The sequence below is a fragment of the Podarcis erhardii genome (genome assembly GCF_964252035.2).
Source record: "Podarcis erhardii genome assembly, chromosome: 2".
NCBI lineage: Eukaryota > Metazoa > Chordata > Lepidosauria > Squamata > Lacertidae > Podarcis > Podarcis erhardii.
This window is the reverse complement of record NC_138498.1, coordinates 15,681,004-15,696,478: the sequence shown is the minus strand read 5'-3', so window position 1 is coordinate 15,696,478 and position 15,475 is coordinate 15,681,004. Positions and strand designations below refer to the sequence as shown.

General features: G+C 48.4%; 2 protein-coding genes across 4 annotated transcripts in view; one reads left to right on the top strand and one right to left on the bottom strand.

Moving 5' to 3' along the window:
* The window catches only part of TAMALIN (trafficking regulator and scaffold protein tamalin), a 40,736-nt gene extending 34,318 nt beyond the window's left edge, over nucleotides 1-6,418 (top strand). For all 3 annotated transcript variants that reach the window (XM_081849874.1, XM_081849875.1, XM_081849876.1), the window contains exons 5-8: nucleotides 621-714; nucleotides 837-903; nucleotides 3,499-3,565; nucleotides 5,108-6,418. In XM_081849874.1, the coding sequence (XP_081706000.1) occupies nucleotides 621-714; nucleotides 837-903; nucleotides 3,499-3,565; nucleotides 5,108-5,586 (707 nt within the window). In that variant the 3' untranslated portion in view covers nucleotides 5,587-6,418. The remainder of the gene's footprint in view (nucleotides 1-620; nucleotides 715-836; nucleotides 904-3,498; nucleotides 3,566-5,107) is intronic.
* LOC309335081 (uncharacterized protein) overlaps nucleotides 3,025-15,475 on the bottom strand; it is a 54,478-nt gene continuing 42,027 nt past the window's right edge. Inside the window, exons 3-4 of the mRNA XM_081850023.1 lie at nucleotides 14,070-14,185; nucleotides 3,025-3,389 (exon numbers count right to left, since the gene is read on the bottom strand). Of these exons, the coding sequence (XP_081706149.1) occupies nucleotides 3,380-3,389; nucleotides 14,070-14,185 (126 nt within the window). The 3' untranslated portion in view covers nucleotides 3,025-3,379. The remainder of the gene's footprint in view (nucleotides 3,390-14,069; nucleotides 14,186-15,475) is intronic.

Here is a 15,475-nt window from a genome sequence, read left to right as displayed (position 1 = left end):
CCAGTTTCTAAATTTTTACTCCCCCCAAATAGGGGGTGTCTTATACACAGAAAAATACGGTATGTGGGGAGTGCCTGGTGAAATCTGAAATTGCAGCAGCTCCCCCATTGTCTTGGCTTAGGCGTCTCTGCTCTTTTAACAGGGCTCCTTGGCCCATGACTTAGTAGAGCAAAACAAATTAAGCAAGAGAAGCAATGGTGCCCATTTGCATAACTTAAACAGGTCACAAGCTTCTGTTTACATCACCGCGTTTCCTGTCTTGGTGCACAAGCACAGCAGTAACCAATGGGGTGCTCGCTAGATGCTATCGGACTACAGCTCCCATCATCTTTGATTGTTGGCCATGCGGGCTATAGCTGATGGGATTTGTAATCACAGAGTTCCAAGGGACTCCCGTGGGTCATCCATTCCCCTGCTATGCAGGATTCTCAACACGTGGTCCCCCATCCAGTTTGTAACCAGACCAGACCCTGCTTAGCTTTGCAAAAAGCCCTAGCAGTTAGCACGTACAGCCCAGCCCAGATCCTCTAATGCCAAAGGGAGCCAGGGGTCTCTTATCCTTCCCTTTGCAGGCTTTGGAAATAACAGCGGCCTCCCTCTCTGGCTTTTTGTTAATGCAGGGGATACGATCACAGGCGTGAACGGGCTCAATGTGGAGGGGATCCGACACCGTGAGATTGTGGAGATCATCAAAGCGTCTGGGAACGTGCTCAGGTGAGTGTGGGGGAGATTATTTGGGGGGAAAGGCCAGCCTACCCAGAAGGCATTGCTTGTCCACAGGGGGGCCAAAACTGTCTCTAACCAGCCACCACTAATCAGATTCTTGTCCTGTCCAGGTTAGAGACCTTGTACGGCACTTCCATCCGCAGGGCAGAGCTGGAAGCCCGTTTGCAGTACCTCAAGGTGAGTGATGTTTCCATGAACACACAACAAACGAACAAAGCAGCACAACGAGCTTGTTTTTATTGAAATAAGTCCATCAATGCAAACACCTGGCTTGTACAACACAATACAAAACAAAATACAGTGGTACCTCGGGTTACAGACGCTTCAGGTTACAGACTCCACTAACCCAGAAATAGTACCTCGGGTTAAGAACTTTGCTTCAGGATGAGAACAGAAATCGTGCTCCGGCGGCGCGGCGGCACACAGGAGGCCCCATTAGCTAAAGTGGTGCTTCAGGTTAAGAACAGTTTCAGGTTAAGAACGGACCTCTGGAACGAATTAAGTACTTAACCCGAGGTACCACTGTAGTGAAAATACAGGGAGTGCATGCAGCTGAATGGCTGGACTAGGATAAAGTTTGCAACTTTTTAGAAAAAATGTAATACAGTGGTACCTCAGGATGTGAACAGGATCCGTTCCGGAGTCCCGTTCATATTCTGAACAGAACGTAAGACACAAGTGCATGTGCGAGCGGCGAAACTCGGAAGTAACGTGCTCTGTTACTTCCAGGACGCCGCGGAGCGCAACCTGAAAATATTTATCCTGAAGCGTATTTATCCCAGGTATGACTGTACTCATCTTAGTCTCTTTTAAGGCTACAGGAAACAAAACTGTTCCCTTGTTGGCTTACATTCTGGTTTCCTAGTAAGGGGCTGGCTGCTGTCACCTGGCAAGGTGCGCTACATCTTTCCTCCTATCGTTCACCCCAGGAGGAAAGACAGAGCCCACGCTCTGGGTGAAGGCAACCAAGGGTGGGCTGCGCCTTTCCTCCAGGATGAACGACCACCCCACGAGGAAAGAGGCAATGTGCCCGCTCGGGCAAGGGCAGTCAAACGCATGGAGCGTGACCCAGGCTCTGTGTGTTTGGCTACCGCTGTCCCCAGCAGAACACGTCTAAGAGAGCCGCCCCCCCCCCCCGGTCTCGCACAAGCCAGAGACGAGGTGGGGTCTCCGTTAGACTTCCTCAGCTGGGAGGCACAAAGCCAGCAGCTGCGACCCGGCTCACGGGCAAGCAGCAGCCGTTTAACGGAGCCCCCATCCTGCCGCTAGTGGGACGGGGGTTCCGTAAAACAGCTTGGCTGAGGCAAGGGCAGCCAAGCAGCTGAGGGAGGAACAAGCTGTATTGCGCCTTGTTTCTCCCTCCAGACTGTGATGGCAGTTTCACTCAGTATAGCGCTGGCAAAACCGCTGCAGCTCCTGTGTCCCTCTAGCTCAGGGGTCAGCAAACTTTTTCAGCAGGGGGCCGGTCCCTCAGACCTTGTGGGGGGCCAGACTATTTTGAAGGGGGGGAATGAACGAATTCCTATGCCCCACAAATAACCCAGAGGTGCATTTTAAATAAAAGGACACATTCTACTCATGTAAAAACACGCTGATTCCCGGACCATCCACAGGCCAGATTTAGAAGGCATTTTGGGCCAGATTCAGCCCCCGGGCCTTAGTTTGCCTACCCATGCGAGTCTAGCTTATTTCTCCCTCAGCATGCTGGAGGGAACTGTCCCTAAGAAACCAGAGGCCTTTCTCCTGGCCATAGTCGGCCAATTGGTGTTAAAGAAGGATAGAACATTTTTTATGTATGCTACAACAGCAGCAAGAATACTCATCGCAAAGTATTGGAAGACACAAGATCTACCCACTGTGGAAGAATGGCAGATGAAGGTGATAGACTATATGGGTTTGGCAGAGATGACGAGCAGAATCCGAAACCAGGAAAGAGAAACGGAAGATTGGAAAAAATTTAAGGACTATCTAAAGAAATATTCAAAAATTAATGAATGCTAGATTGACGCTGGATGAGAAAATTAAGGGTTAATAGCGGTAATGGTTAAGTTAAAAGAAAATGGGTGTTATTAAAATTAAGTTGAAAGTAAGGGAAGGATTTGTTGACAAATTAATTAGACATGAGAATACAGAAAGGGGAGGTACGAGGAAGTCGGGAAAGTAAGTTATAAGAAATTAAGAGTTGAAATTATATGTGTTGTTTGTTTTTATTGTTATGTTCTGTTTGTTAATGTCTTGTTTGTCGAGATAAAAATTTGTGGAAATTTCAATAAAAATTTAATATATAAAAAAAGCATGCTGGAGGGAACTGGCAACGCTGGTGGTTTTACTAGTGATATACTGCCTAGAGAAACCACCATCGTGGACTGTCCCTCATTACCGGTCCCGGGCGATATATCACCCAGGCCTAACATAGCAAGGAGCTGTAGTTTGGTACTGAGAGAAACCCTGATGGCTTTTCCTTTTAACAGCAGCCAGCTGGACCTCTTACATACATTGCAGGGCCAGCGTGGTACCCGGCTGTGAATTAGTATTTTCCAGAGTCTTTTGTTGTGTCTGTCTTCTCGAAAAAGGGTTGCTGGGCCTTTGTGGCTGGATAGATGGAACCAGCCATGCCTTCCTCATCCTCAAAGTGGGGGTGAAGCTCTATAGCCTATGTATACCTGCAAATTAAATGAGCAAGAATCAGACCCAAAGAACCACTTTTAGACAAGATTAATCAAGCTGGTTTTGAAAGACAAATGAATGCTGGCCTCTCTCTCTCCATTGCAGCAAACGCTCTATGAGAAATGGGGGGAGTATCGGTCGCTGATGGTGCAGGAGCAGCGCTTGGTCCGTGGTGAGTGACAGAGATACATTTACAGGTCTCCTGGGCCAGTCGTCCCTGTTCTGGTACCCTCCAGATGTTGTGCTACAACTCCCATCACCCTGGACAGTTGGTGATGCTGGCTGCGGCGAGTCCCAACAGCACCTAAAAGGTGCCCGGTCAAGGCTGATCTAAACCAGAGTTCCCCAATCTTGGGTCTCCTGCTGTTTTTGGACTACAACTCCCATCATCCCTAGCTAGCAGGGCCAGTGGTCAGGGATGATGGGAACAGTAGTCCAAAAGCAGCTGGAGACCCAAGATTGAGCAACCCTGAGCTAAACCATTTCACAACTGCAAGGACGAGAAATGGCTGTTTTGAGTGCACAAAAAAAGTCTTTTGACCTATAACCTTGGAAGTTCTCTTTGACAGACCCCAAATGCCACCTCCAAGTGCTATAATAACAACAACAACAACAATAATTTATTTGTACCCCGCCCATCTGGCTGGGTTTCCCCAGCCACTCTGGTTTATCGCCAACCATGATGTATGGCTGGTGATACATCGCCCACCCCTAAGGACTGGTGAAGACTTGCTCTCTCTTGTACCCGCCCCATAGCAGGTACCTATGTACCTCTCTTTCAAATCAGAACCAGTGAAGGCGGTGAAGGTCCTGTGTGAGTGTCTGGAGGCGGTTGGAGGATGGATGGCGGCTAATAGATTGAGGGTGAATCCTGACAAGACAGAAGTACTGTTTTGGGGGGACGGGGCGGGTGGGTGTGGGGGATTCCCTGGTCCTGAATGGGGTACCTGTGCCCCTGAAGGACCAGGTGCGCAGCCTGGGAGTCACTTTGGACTCACAGCTGTCCTTGGAGGCGCAGGTCAATTCTGTATCCAGCGCAGCTGTCTACCAGCTCCACCTGGTACACAGGCTGAGACCCTACCTGCCTGCGGACTGTCTCGCCAGAGTGGTGCATGCTTTAGTTATATCTCTCGCTTGGACTACTGCAATGCACTCTACGTGGGGCTACCTTTGAAGGTGACCTGGAAACTACAACTAATCCAGAATGTGGCAGCTAGACTGGACTGGGAGCGGCTGCCGAGACCACATAACACCGGTCCTGAAAGACCTACATTGGCTCCCAGTACGTTTCTGAGCACAGTTCAAAGTGTTGGTGCTGACCTTTAAAGCCCCAAATGGCCTCAGCCCAGTATACCTGAAGGAGCGTCTCCACCCCCATCGTTCTGCCCGGACACTGAGGTCCAGTGCCGAGGGCCTTCTGGCGGTTCCCTCACTGCGAGAAGCCAAGTTACAGGGAACCAGGCAGAGGGCTTCTCGGTAGTGGCACCCACCCTGTGGAATGCCCTCCCGTCAGATGTCAAGGAAATAAACAACTATCTGACTTTTAGAAGACATCTGAAGCCCTGTTTAGGGAAGCTTTTAATGTTTGAAGGATTATTGTATTTTAATATTCTGTTGGAAGCCGGCCAGAGTGGCTGGGGAAACCCAGCCAGATGGACCGGGTATAAATAATAAATTATTATTATTATTAACTGGAACCCTTCTTCCCTGCTAGGGATCGTGGTTAAAGACCCCAGCATCTATGACACCCTGGAATCTGTGCGTTCCTGCCTGTACGGAACTAGGCTGGCCGGAGGCCCTGCTGCCCCTTTTGGGGTGCTGTTGCCAGGATCGGGGAGCACCTACAGCAGCATTGGCTGCGTCAGCACCGCCACGGACGAGAGCGAGGATTCTGTGTACCAGACCTGCTTCTTTGACTCTGCCGACTCCCTGGACATTGTCCCCGCAGCCGCCCAGCCCTCGCACCCGCGCCCAATGCTCACCCGTAGCGCCAGCGTCAAATGCACAAGCAGCAGCCACAGCAGCAGCAGCAGCAATGGAGTTGCGCGGTTCTGGGACAGATCATGCGACCAAAAGAACTCTGCAGCCGCCCCAAGGCCCAGAAAGAGCAAACCGGGGAGCTTCCGCAAGAGACTGCTCAAATTCATCCCTGGGCTGAACCGTTCTCTGGAGGAAGAAGAAAGCCAGTTGTAAAAGGAGATAGTAGTGCACAAGGGCATTTTTTTTTTGGTGGGGTGGGGAGGGGTGGCCGGCAGTCTCAGCTTTTATAAAGTTGGCTAATTTATTTATTTATTTATTCGACCAGCAAAGTGGATTCAAGCAGCCCACCAGGTTGGTTCTCGGTGGATTCGAGGCTTCCGATAAGATCCCGAGTGCCAGCACGTGTTAGGCTGTGCTTCTCGGGATCCAGATCGCCGGACAGATCTGGTCACGAAGCTCGAGGAGAGAAGCAATGGGGGGGGGGGGGAGAATTAGCTCGGAAGGAAACGCGGCAAATTGTCAAGCCAAAGAAGCACGAGTGATCTGGTATTCTTTGTTCCGTGGAAGGATTGTGGGATTTTTTTTTAAGAGTTAGATTCTTCCACGGAGCAGGGTCAACCGAATCTGTGAATGCTACTCAGTTTGTTCCGTGCTATATTGAAAGGGTTAGGTCAGGTTTCCCGAACTTGGGTCTCTAGTTCTTTTGGGGACTACAAATCCCATCGTCCTGCTAGCTACGGATAATGGGAACTGGAGTCCAAGAACAGCAGGAGGCACAAATTTGAGAAAACCCGTGATTCCTGGAAGGGGGGGGGTGAAGAACTGGGAAATGGAGTTCTCCTTCCAGCTCCCAACCAGCCAAGGATTAAAGGTGGGGGTGAGACGACACAACAACTTATTGAGAGTTCAGGGTGGCCTGCAGACTGTGGGCTTTGATTTAGGACCTGGAAGATGCATTAGCAGAAACAGCATGTTGACCCTAGGGCACGAAGTAGCATTTGAGGTATATATAAAAGGTAGAGTTAGAGGAGAGCCCAGACCTGGGGGGAAAAATGGCTTTTGGTGGGGAGGGGCTTTTTAAAAAGCTGCAGTATGTGGTGTTTGGTGGCAGACCTTGAACAAGGGAAGAACTTGGGCCCAGGGTCTTTCAGTAGGCCCTAGTAGGCCCCCAACCATCTGTGGCAGCAAATATCTTGTCACGTACTGCAGGGGCTTTTCTAATATCGAAAATCTGGCAGCAGCAGCGTATAGGAATCCCTCTTCCCACCCCACCCCGGGGTTCTGTGCAATTGTGGTTTTTCTTTTGAGCTGCTGATCTCTCTCTTTAATCTCAGAGGAGGCCTCTTCCACCGGCCACATCCTGCCTGTCTCGTCACCTCCAGAGGCCAGATTCCTCCTCCAGTACTTTAAAAAATAATAAGTTGATGCTTTTATACTTTTTGTCTCGATATTTTCTACAGTGGCTATTTAAAGGAGGCGAAGGGCTACTACGGCAAAGGGCTACTACGTTCGTTGTTTTGTGTTCTCCCTGTCAGCCACATTAAAGGCTTTCTCTAGCTATCAGGAAATAAGAGCGAAACGTCCGCTGAGGAACCCCAGTTTGGACTTTGTTTCGGTTTTAGGCTCCATCTCCTCAGAGCCTTTAAGAGGACTCCTGTCGCTTGGCCTTCTGAACTACAACTTGCGGGGTCCCTGAGAAATGGAAGCCAGGCTGAGTGAATGTCTTAACAGGGTGGCATTATTCCCGTAAAAGCTTTACTTCTCATTCAAAGCAATGTTCTGGTTATAAAAGCAATCAAAAAGGGAACTTTCTTCTTTTTTTTTTTTTGAAACTCTAGCTCAACCTTATCTGAGGAAGTAGCTGCAGGAAGGGGGAGGCGGGTGACACGGCGTCAAGAACAGGCAAAGTTGCATATTTGTATCTCAAAAAGAGATGCCAAACCTTTAAGCTAGGACAGGCGATTGCTGTTACTGAGTACACCCAATACATGCAAAAAAAAGTGACCCAAGTAAAGGGGAGTGGGCTCTTTTTTACAAACATGCACCCATGGTTTCAGGTGTTTGCTTGTTCTCTTTTGATAAAACATAGTAAAGACTTTTTGCAATCAAGTTGTGGTGGCGAGTCTCATTTTGCACCAAGTTCTCCGTGGTCTGTCTGAACTAGCTTCCCTGAGAAACTTACCGTATTTTTCGCTCCATAAGATGCACTTTTTTCCTCCAAAAAAGCAAGGGGAAATGTGAGTGCGCCTTATGGAGCGAATGGCACTTCGCAGAGAGGTAGAGCTGCGCAGCCCTCCCTTCAGCGAAGCGGGAGGAGGAACGGAGCCCCTTCTGTTCCTTCTCCCGCTTCACTGAAGGGGCGCTGTGCAGCTCTCCCTCTCTGCACACGCCGTTCCTGCGAAGGAGAGGCACTGCACAGAGAGGGAGAACTGTGCAGCGCCCCTTCAGCGATACGCCCAGGAGAGGCTGCGCACGGTTATCCCAGAAGCCAGATCCCTCTTGCTGTTCTGGCTTCTGGGATTCAGAATAATTTTTTCTTGTTTTCCTCCTCCAAAAATCTAGGTGCGCCTTATGGTCTGGTGTGCCTTATGGAGCGAAAAATACAGTATGTCTTCCAGACAGATCTTCAAATTTCATGGATGGCCAAAGCAGCAAACAGTTGCTGCTCCCCAAACCTGAGCAGTACTTCTCAAACTTTTGACAACAGCCAAGCGCAGTTGGGCGTCAAGGGGTGGGAGAAGCAGATGGATCTTTTCTTCTGCTGTCCGAGCTTTTGAGCCATCCCAGCTGGGTGCTGGAGGCCCACCCAAGCCAGTAATTCAGCATTTCCTCAGTACTGCTGAGTCCAAGCTTTTGCTTCCCCTGCGGGGTTTGGTTTGTTCCATTTTCTGTGGCAGGGCGTGCCCCAGCTGCCTTGTTCCCTTCCTGTCCCTTGCGGTCACCCTTAATTGCATAGGGAACTGTCCTGCCTGGCCCAAAATAAACCCAGATCAGAGGCAACTCTTGTTTAACTTTGGAAAGAGCAGGTGCTATGTGGCCTCTCTATGGAAGCATTAATCACCCTTCCCCTTCGTCTAGCTTCTTCTGCAGAGTTACAAGGCTACAGCCGGTTTCTTGACCGGCTTTTAATAATAATAATTTTTATTTATACCCCGCCCTCCCCAGCCAAGGCCGGGCTCAGGGCGGCTAACAAGCAATAATAAAAACAAGTTGAATGAATACAACTTAAAAAGAAGATTAAAATACAATATTGAAACAGTAAAATGTTAAAATGCAGCCTCATCACAGGAGGAGAAAGGAAAAAGAGGGGGAGGGAATCAAATTGGCTCCAAGCCAAAGGCCAGGAGGAACAACTCTGTCTTACAGGCCCTGCGGAAAGAAATCTGATCCCGCAGGGCCCTGGTCTCATGAGACAGAGCGTTCCACCAGTGTTGAAAAGGCCCTGGGTTCTGGTTGAGGCTAATCTAACTTCCTTAGGGCCCGGGACCACTAGGGTGTTGCTATTTATGGACCTTGAGGGTCTCGGTGGGGCATACCGGGAGAGGCGGTCCCATAGGTACAAGGGTCCTAGGCCGTGAAGGGCTTTAAAGGTCAAAACGAGCACCTTAAATCTGACCCTGTACTCCACCGGGAGCCAGTGCAACTGGAAAAGCACTGGGTGAATATGCTCCCATGGCAGAGACCCCATGAGGAGCCTCGCTGCAGCATTCTGCACCCGCTGGAGTTTCTGGGACAGCTTCAAGGGCAGCCCCGCGTAGAGAGAATTACAGTAGTCAAGCCTGGAGGTGACCTTTTGAAATGCTCGTCAGGTCGCACAACACATAGGAAGGTAATGGTCTCCAAAGTATGTCCTAAGCAGTTTTAGAACTTTAGACAATTACTCTGAAGTGTGCTCAACTTGAAAAAGATTGCCTTATCCCTGGAAGCTGTGGGGAAGAGAGAAAAAGGGTCTTTCTATGTGAGTGTCTGGAGGCGGTTGGAGGATGGATGCAGGTTAATGGATTTGGGTTAAATCCTGACAAGACAGAAGTACTGTTGGGGGGGTACTCCCTGGTCCTGAATGGGGTAACTGTGCCCCTGTGTCATTTTGGACTCACAGCTGTCCATGGAGGCGCAGGTCAAATCTGTATCCAGGGCAGCTGTTTACCAGCTCCATCTGGTACGTAGGCTGAGACCCTATCTGCCTGCGGACTGTCTCACCAGAGTGGTGCATGCTCTGGTTATCTCCCGCTTGGACTACTGCAACGCGCTCTACGTGGGGCTACCTTTGAAGGTGACTCGGAAACTGCAATTAATCCAGAATGAGGCAGCTAGACTGGTGACTGGGAGCGGCTGCCAAGACCATATAACGCCTACATTGAATTGTGCTTGGAAATGTACTGGGAGCCAAAGTGTTGGTGCTGACCTTTAAAGCCCTAAACGGCCTCAGCCCAGTATACCTGAAGGAGCATCTCCACCCCCATCATTCAGCCTGGACACTGAGGTCCAGCTCCAGGGGCTTCCTGGCAGTTGCGTCACTGCGAAAACTGAGGTTGCAGGGAACCAGACAGAGGGCCTTCTCGGTAGTGGTGCCCGCCCTGTGGAACACCCTCCCGTCAGATATCAAGGAAATAAACAACTATCTGACTTTTAGAAGACATGTGAAGGCAGCCCTGTATTGGGAAGTTTGTTTAATGTTTTATTATGTTTTTATATATCTTGGGAGCCACCCAGAGTGGCTGGGGCAAGTCAGTCAGATGGGCAGGGTACCATTATATTATTATTATTATTATTATTATTATTATTATTATTATTATTATTATTATTATTTATTATTTGCAGGCTCTTCCACAATTTTGGGGCTATCAATTAAAAGGCCAAGCTCCAAGCCCACGACTAGGGGACTTGTGCCTAGATGCTGTCGGATTACAACTCCCAGCAGCCTAGTCAGTGTGTGGGATGATAGGAATTGCAGTTCAGTGACATCAGGAGGACCAAAGGCTTTCCACCTCTGGTGCAAGCCTGGGTAGATCAGTATGAGCCTTCACCAACATGGTTCCTGCCAGATGTTTTCAACCACAACCTCCATCAGCTCCAGACAGTGGAGCTGATGGGAGTTACAGTCCCAGGTACCTGCAGGGCACCGGCTGGTGAAGGCTGCTCTGGAGCCACAATTTCTTGGCCTACCCAGACCTGAAAGCAACTGAGGCTGGAACCATTCACATGATACATTTAAAGCACTATGATGCCACTTATGGCTTCCCCCAAATAATTCTGGGAATTGTAGTTTAAGGGTGCTGAGAATTGTTAGGAGGCTCTTATTGCCCTCACAGAGCTACCATTTCAAGAGTTCCCGGTGAAAAGGAATTGGTGATTAAACCACTATGAGAATTGTAGCTCTGAGGGGAATATGGGTCTCCCAGAACTCACAGCTATAAACTATAGCTCCCAGGATTCTTTGGGGGAAAGCTAGGATGAAAGTGGTGCAGTGCTTTAAATGTGTGGTGAGAAAGAGGCCACCGTTAAACAGGATTGGGTCCGATCACTGCCTAGGCACTTGGCCAAATGTACACTCAAGTTCCATAACAAATATGGGATGTCAGTGTAGTCAATTAAATACCCTGCCTAAGGGTTATAAGTAAGTGATATAACCCAGCTTGAGCCACATAGGATACAAATGTGATAAAATTGCTCTAGACGAAAAGAGAAGAGTCTCTGATTATAAGATTGCTTCTCCAATACTTCCAGAGCACTAATGGCAAAATGATTATTTGAGTGTGTTTATATAATCTCAGAAGTGCTTATTGCCAGTTTTTTTGGCCCTGTCCACCCATCCGCTCAAGACAGCATGCAGAAAAGGGCAAAAACCACATAAAACACAACTTTAGGAGATCGTGACAAAAAATGCAGAGAGTCAAAGGAGGAAAGGAAACTCTCCACATCAGCTACACTAATTCTGCTAAATGACAGCAATAAATCTTTATTTAGAAATGCTTAGAGTTCATTTTAGGGTGAATTTGCCTTAGCCAAAGAATTTCATGCAGATTGTACTAAGTTCCACAGTGGCTCTTTTAAACGAATTAACAATGCAACTCCTATGTGTGCCTATGGGAAAGTATTCCCAACTGTGTTCAACGAGGCTACTCTCTAGTTTAGGGCAATTAGGATTACAGACCCCAACGATAGCACAGAACCATTTTCAAATAGTGTCCCCCAGCAGACAGACCAAAACGATCTCTCGCGAGAGGGGCATTCCCAGAGGTAGAGAGGGGACTGGTGCTATCTAGCCTTGGGCTAGAACGGCACTGTATCTTGGCAAATGTGATTCCAACTTTCGGTGCTGTGGATTAAACCTATCAGAAGGTCGGCGGTTCGAATCCCCGCAATGGGGTGAGCTCCCGTTGCTCAGTCCCTGCTCCTGCCAACCTAGCAGTTCGAAAGCACGTCAAAGTGCAAGTAGATAAATTGGTACCACTCCGGCGGGAAGGTAAACGGCGTTTCCGTGCGCTGCTCTGGTTCGCCAGAAGCTGTACGCCGGCTCCTTCGGCCAATAAAGCGAGATGAGCACCGCAACCCCAGAGTCGGCCACGACTGGACCTAATGGTCAGGGGTCCCTTTACCTATTTCCATTGGGAAAACATTGGAGGGTATGGAGTTGTCCAGCCCCCGAGCCATCTGAAGATAGCCCTGCATAGGGAAGTTTTTAAAAAGTTTTATTATGTTTTTATGTGTGTTGGAAGCCACCCAGAGTGGCTAGGACAACCCAGTCAGAGGGGCGGGTTTAAACAGCAAAATTATTATCATCATCATCGCTGAATAGTACGTCCCTATTTTCATCGGAGAAAAGTTGGAGGGTATGATATTGTTGGCCTCTTAACATCCTGATTTGCCCGCATCAAAGCTGCAAATAGGCAGATACAGTGGATGCTCGGGTTGCGAACGTGATCCGTGCGGGAGGCACGTTCGCAACCCACAGCGCCGTGTCTGCGCACGCGTGGGTTGCGATTCGGCACTTCTGCGCATGTGCAAAGCACAATTTAGCGCTTCTGCGCATACACAACTGCTGAAACCCGGAAGTAACCCATTCTGGTACTTCCGGGTTTCGGCGAGTCCATAACCCGAGAAAATGCAACCTGAAGCATGTGACTATATGTGGATCTTTTCTTTCCTCCCATTGCCCCCCCCCCAATACAGTGGTACCTCAGGTTAAGTACTTAATTCGTTCCGGAGGTCCGTACTTAACTTGAAACTGTTCTTAACCTGAAGCACCACTTTAGCTAATGGGGCCTCCTGCTGCTGCTGCTGCCACGCCGCTGTTCTCAAGCTGAAGCAAAGTTCTTAACCTGAGGTAATATTTCTGGGTTAACGGAGTCTGTAACCTGAAGCGTATGTACCCTGAAGCGTATGTAACCCGAGCGTATGTAACACTGTATTCATCCTCCTTCTGCCAAGGGCACCCAGCGAACTAACTAATTGGCTGTGTTTCGGAGGGGTGTGGGGGCTGCTAAGGCTTATGCTTGATCCTGGGCCTGGCTCACTTGAATGAAAGCACACAGACACACTCACCATCTGTCACCTGGCAGGTTGAGACCAACTGTTCCACTTGTTCGGAGAAAAACACACACATTTAGCTGGGTGGGTGGGGAGCTCTCGGCAAAAACCCTTGCCACTAACAATCACCGTACATCTGGGAATAAGCACCCAGAATCCCAGGTTTTTATGCCCCCTACTGCAAATCCCTTTCAATGCACGGGGGAGAATCTGAAACTAACCCCTTCTATCTCAATTACAGTGGTACCTTGGTTCTCAAACTTAATCCATTCCGGAAGTCCATTCCAAAACCAAAGCGTTCCAAAAGCAAGGTGCACTTTCCCATAGAAAGTAATGCAAAATGGATTCATCCATTCCAGACTTTTAATAACAACCCCTAAAACAGCAATGTAACATGATTTTTGCTATCTAACGAGACCACTGAGCCATAAAATGAAAGCGGTAAACAATGTACTGCAGTCACACAATCAATCAGTGGCTGAACTGGGTTCCACACAGTCACAAAAACAAACCAGAAAGAGCCGCAAAAACGAAAACGCAAAATAAATAGCAAAAACAGACAGACCTCAGGGTAACACTCAAAACGGAAGGGTGGCACTCAAAACGGAGCACGTTTGGCTTCCGAAAAAAGTTCGCAAACTGGGACACTGACTTCCGGGTTTGCAGTGTTTGGGTTCCAAGTTGTTTGAGTACCAAGGCGTTTCAGAACCAGGGTACCACTGTAGTGGCTGCCAACTTTTCTGCAGGCCCTTGTTGCTCTGCCTTTAGTGACCAGCTGAAGATAAGCAGAAATCAGTAGGTGAATCTTTCTTCTTCTTCTTTTATGTCAAATACCTTAGCAGGTGCTAATTATTACTGCTTCTGCTGCGGAAAAGCATCAAAGGCTGATTTCTGCACTTCAATCTGTATTAAAGGTACAGCTTGTTTTTTCCTGATCCTCTGGGAAACCTAACTCCAGTTAGTCCCTAGCTTCAAAATACAGCTGCAGAAATACCCCCCCCCCCAAAAAAAAAACCAGAGCCTCAGTTTTGAGGAGGTCCCCTTTGCAAACTACCATCTAGAGGGGCAACTTTGGCAGCAACTTACACATAACCAAAAACCTTGCACCTCTAGAAATAATTAGCATTAGAAATAAGTACTGTAAGTAGAAATGCAATATTTCTCACCATATTAGGGAAGACTGCAATCCAGGATGTGGGGTGTTGATGGGGAACATCGAGGATCCTGCTCTGCATTCCTCTGCCATCTTCATCTTTAAATCAGAAACCTGTACCAGCCAGTCCTTTGAACCAAGAATTGTCCTTTAGAAATTGGATGCATGCAATGTCCTCTCTCTGCCTATGGACAGCCAATCCTCCTCCTTTGTGGATGAGCTCTGTTGCTAAAAGGCAGCAACAGAAGCCCAGTGAAAGCAGTTCTACTTGGAAGCCACTGTTTTAATTTCCCACAATGCCTCTGACGTAGCATTGCTCTGGGGCATTGTGGGAAATTTAAAGAGCCCTTTCCAACCCGGGGTGGGGAATTGAAGAGCAGTCACCGCCAGGGGACTCTACACCAATGCTGTGGATCCTAAAACCCTTCTGGGATGCTGCATAAAAAGACCAGGGCTATTTCTAAATAGCATTGAATTGCAAAATTCAGCTGTATGGGTATTCCCTGATTACTTGGTCATTGGTCACAGCTGAATGGAGAATGAGCTACATTGGAAAGAAACCACCTTAAAGTCAAAGAACATTTAACCATGGCATTAATATCTGGGGCACGTGATCCAGCTTTGAGTGCTACAAGTTTTCCAAATCAATCCTGACCATTTCTCCTGCTATTTCACCCTTTTCAGGGGACACATTTCATTGCACTTAGCTAGAATGTACTCCAGGACAGCAACAGCCCTACATTTGGGGGGGGGGGCGCTCCTGAAGCTTCAACTGCATTGGGGTCTCCTTTGCAACCAGCAACAAACAAGGCCTGGGTTACCACTGTTATCTTCTTCCACGGAGTTGTTCCCCGACAGATCGCTGCAACTTTACAACATCTGTGCTACTGGCTCTCAGACTTTGGGATTGTTGAAATATATACAGTGGTACCTCGGGTTAAGAACTTAATTCGTTCCGTAGGTCCTTTCTTAACCTGAAACTGTTCTTAACCTGAAGCACCACTTTAGCTAATAGGGCCTCCCGCTGCCGCCGCGCGATTTCTGTTCTCACCCTGAAGCAAAGTTCTTAACCCGAGGTACTATTTCTGGGTTAGCGGAGTCTGTAACCTGAAGCGTATGTAACCTGAGGTACCACTGTACAACAAATAATTCATCAACTTGAGTCGTGTGACTCAAATTGGGTCTACTAGACCCCCTCAGTTTTAAGCAATGGGAACTAAAGTTGTTTCTGAGGTCCTTCCGGGATTAGAGGCCCAGAAGCTCAAAGCCTTCAAATGTCCCTTTTTTCCAGAGACAGTCCTGGAGCTGTCCTGGTTTCTGATTTGAACCCATAATGCCCTGCTTTTCCTTAGGAAGTCCTTGTTTTCATCAGAGAAATGTCGGAAGGTATGGAATAGGACACCCCAAGGGCTTTTTTTC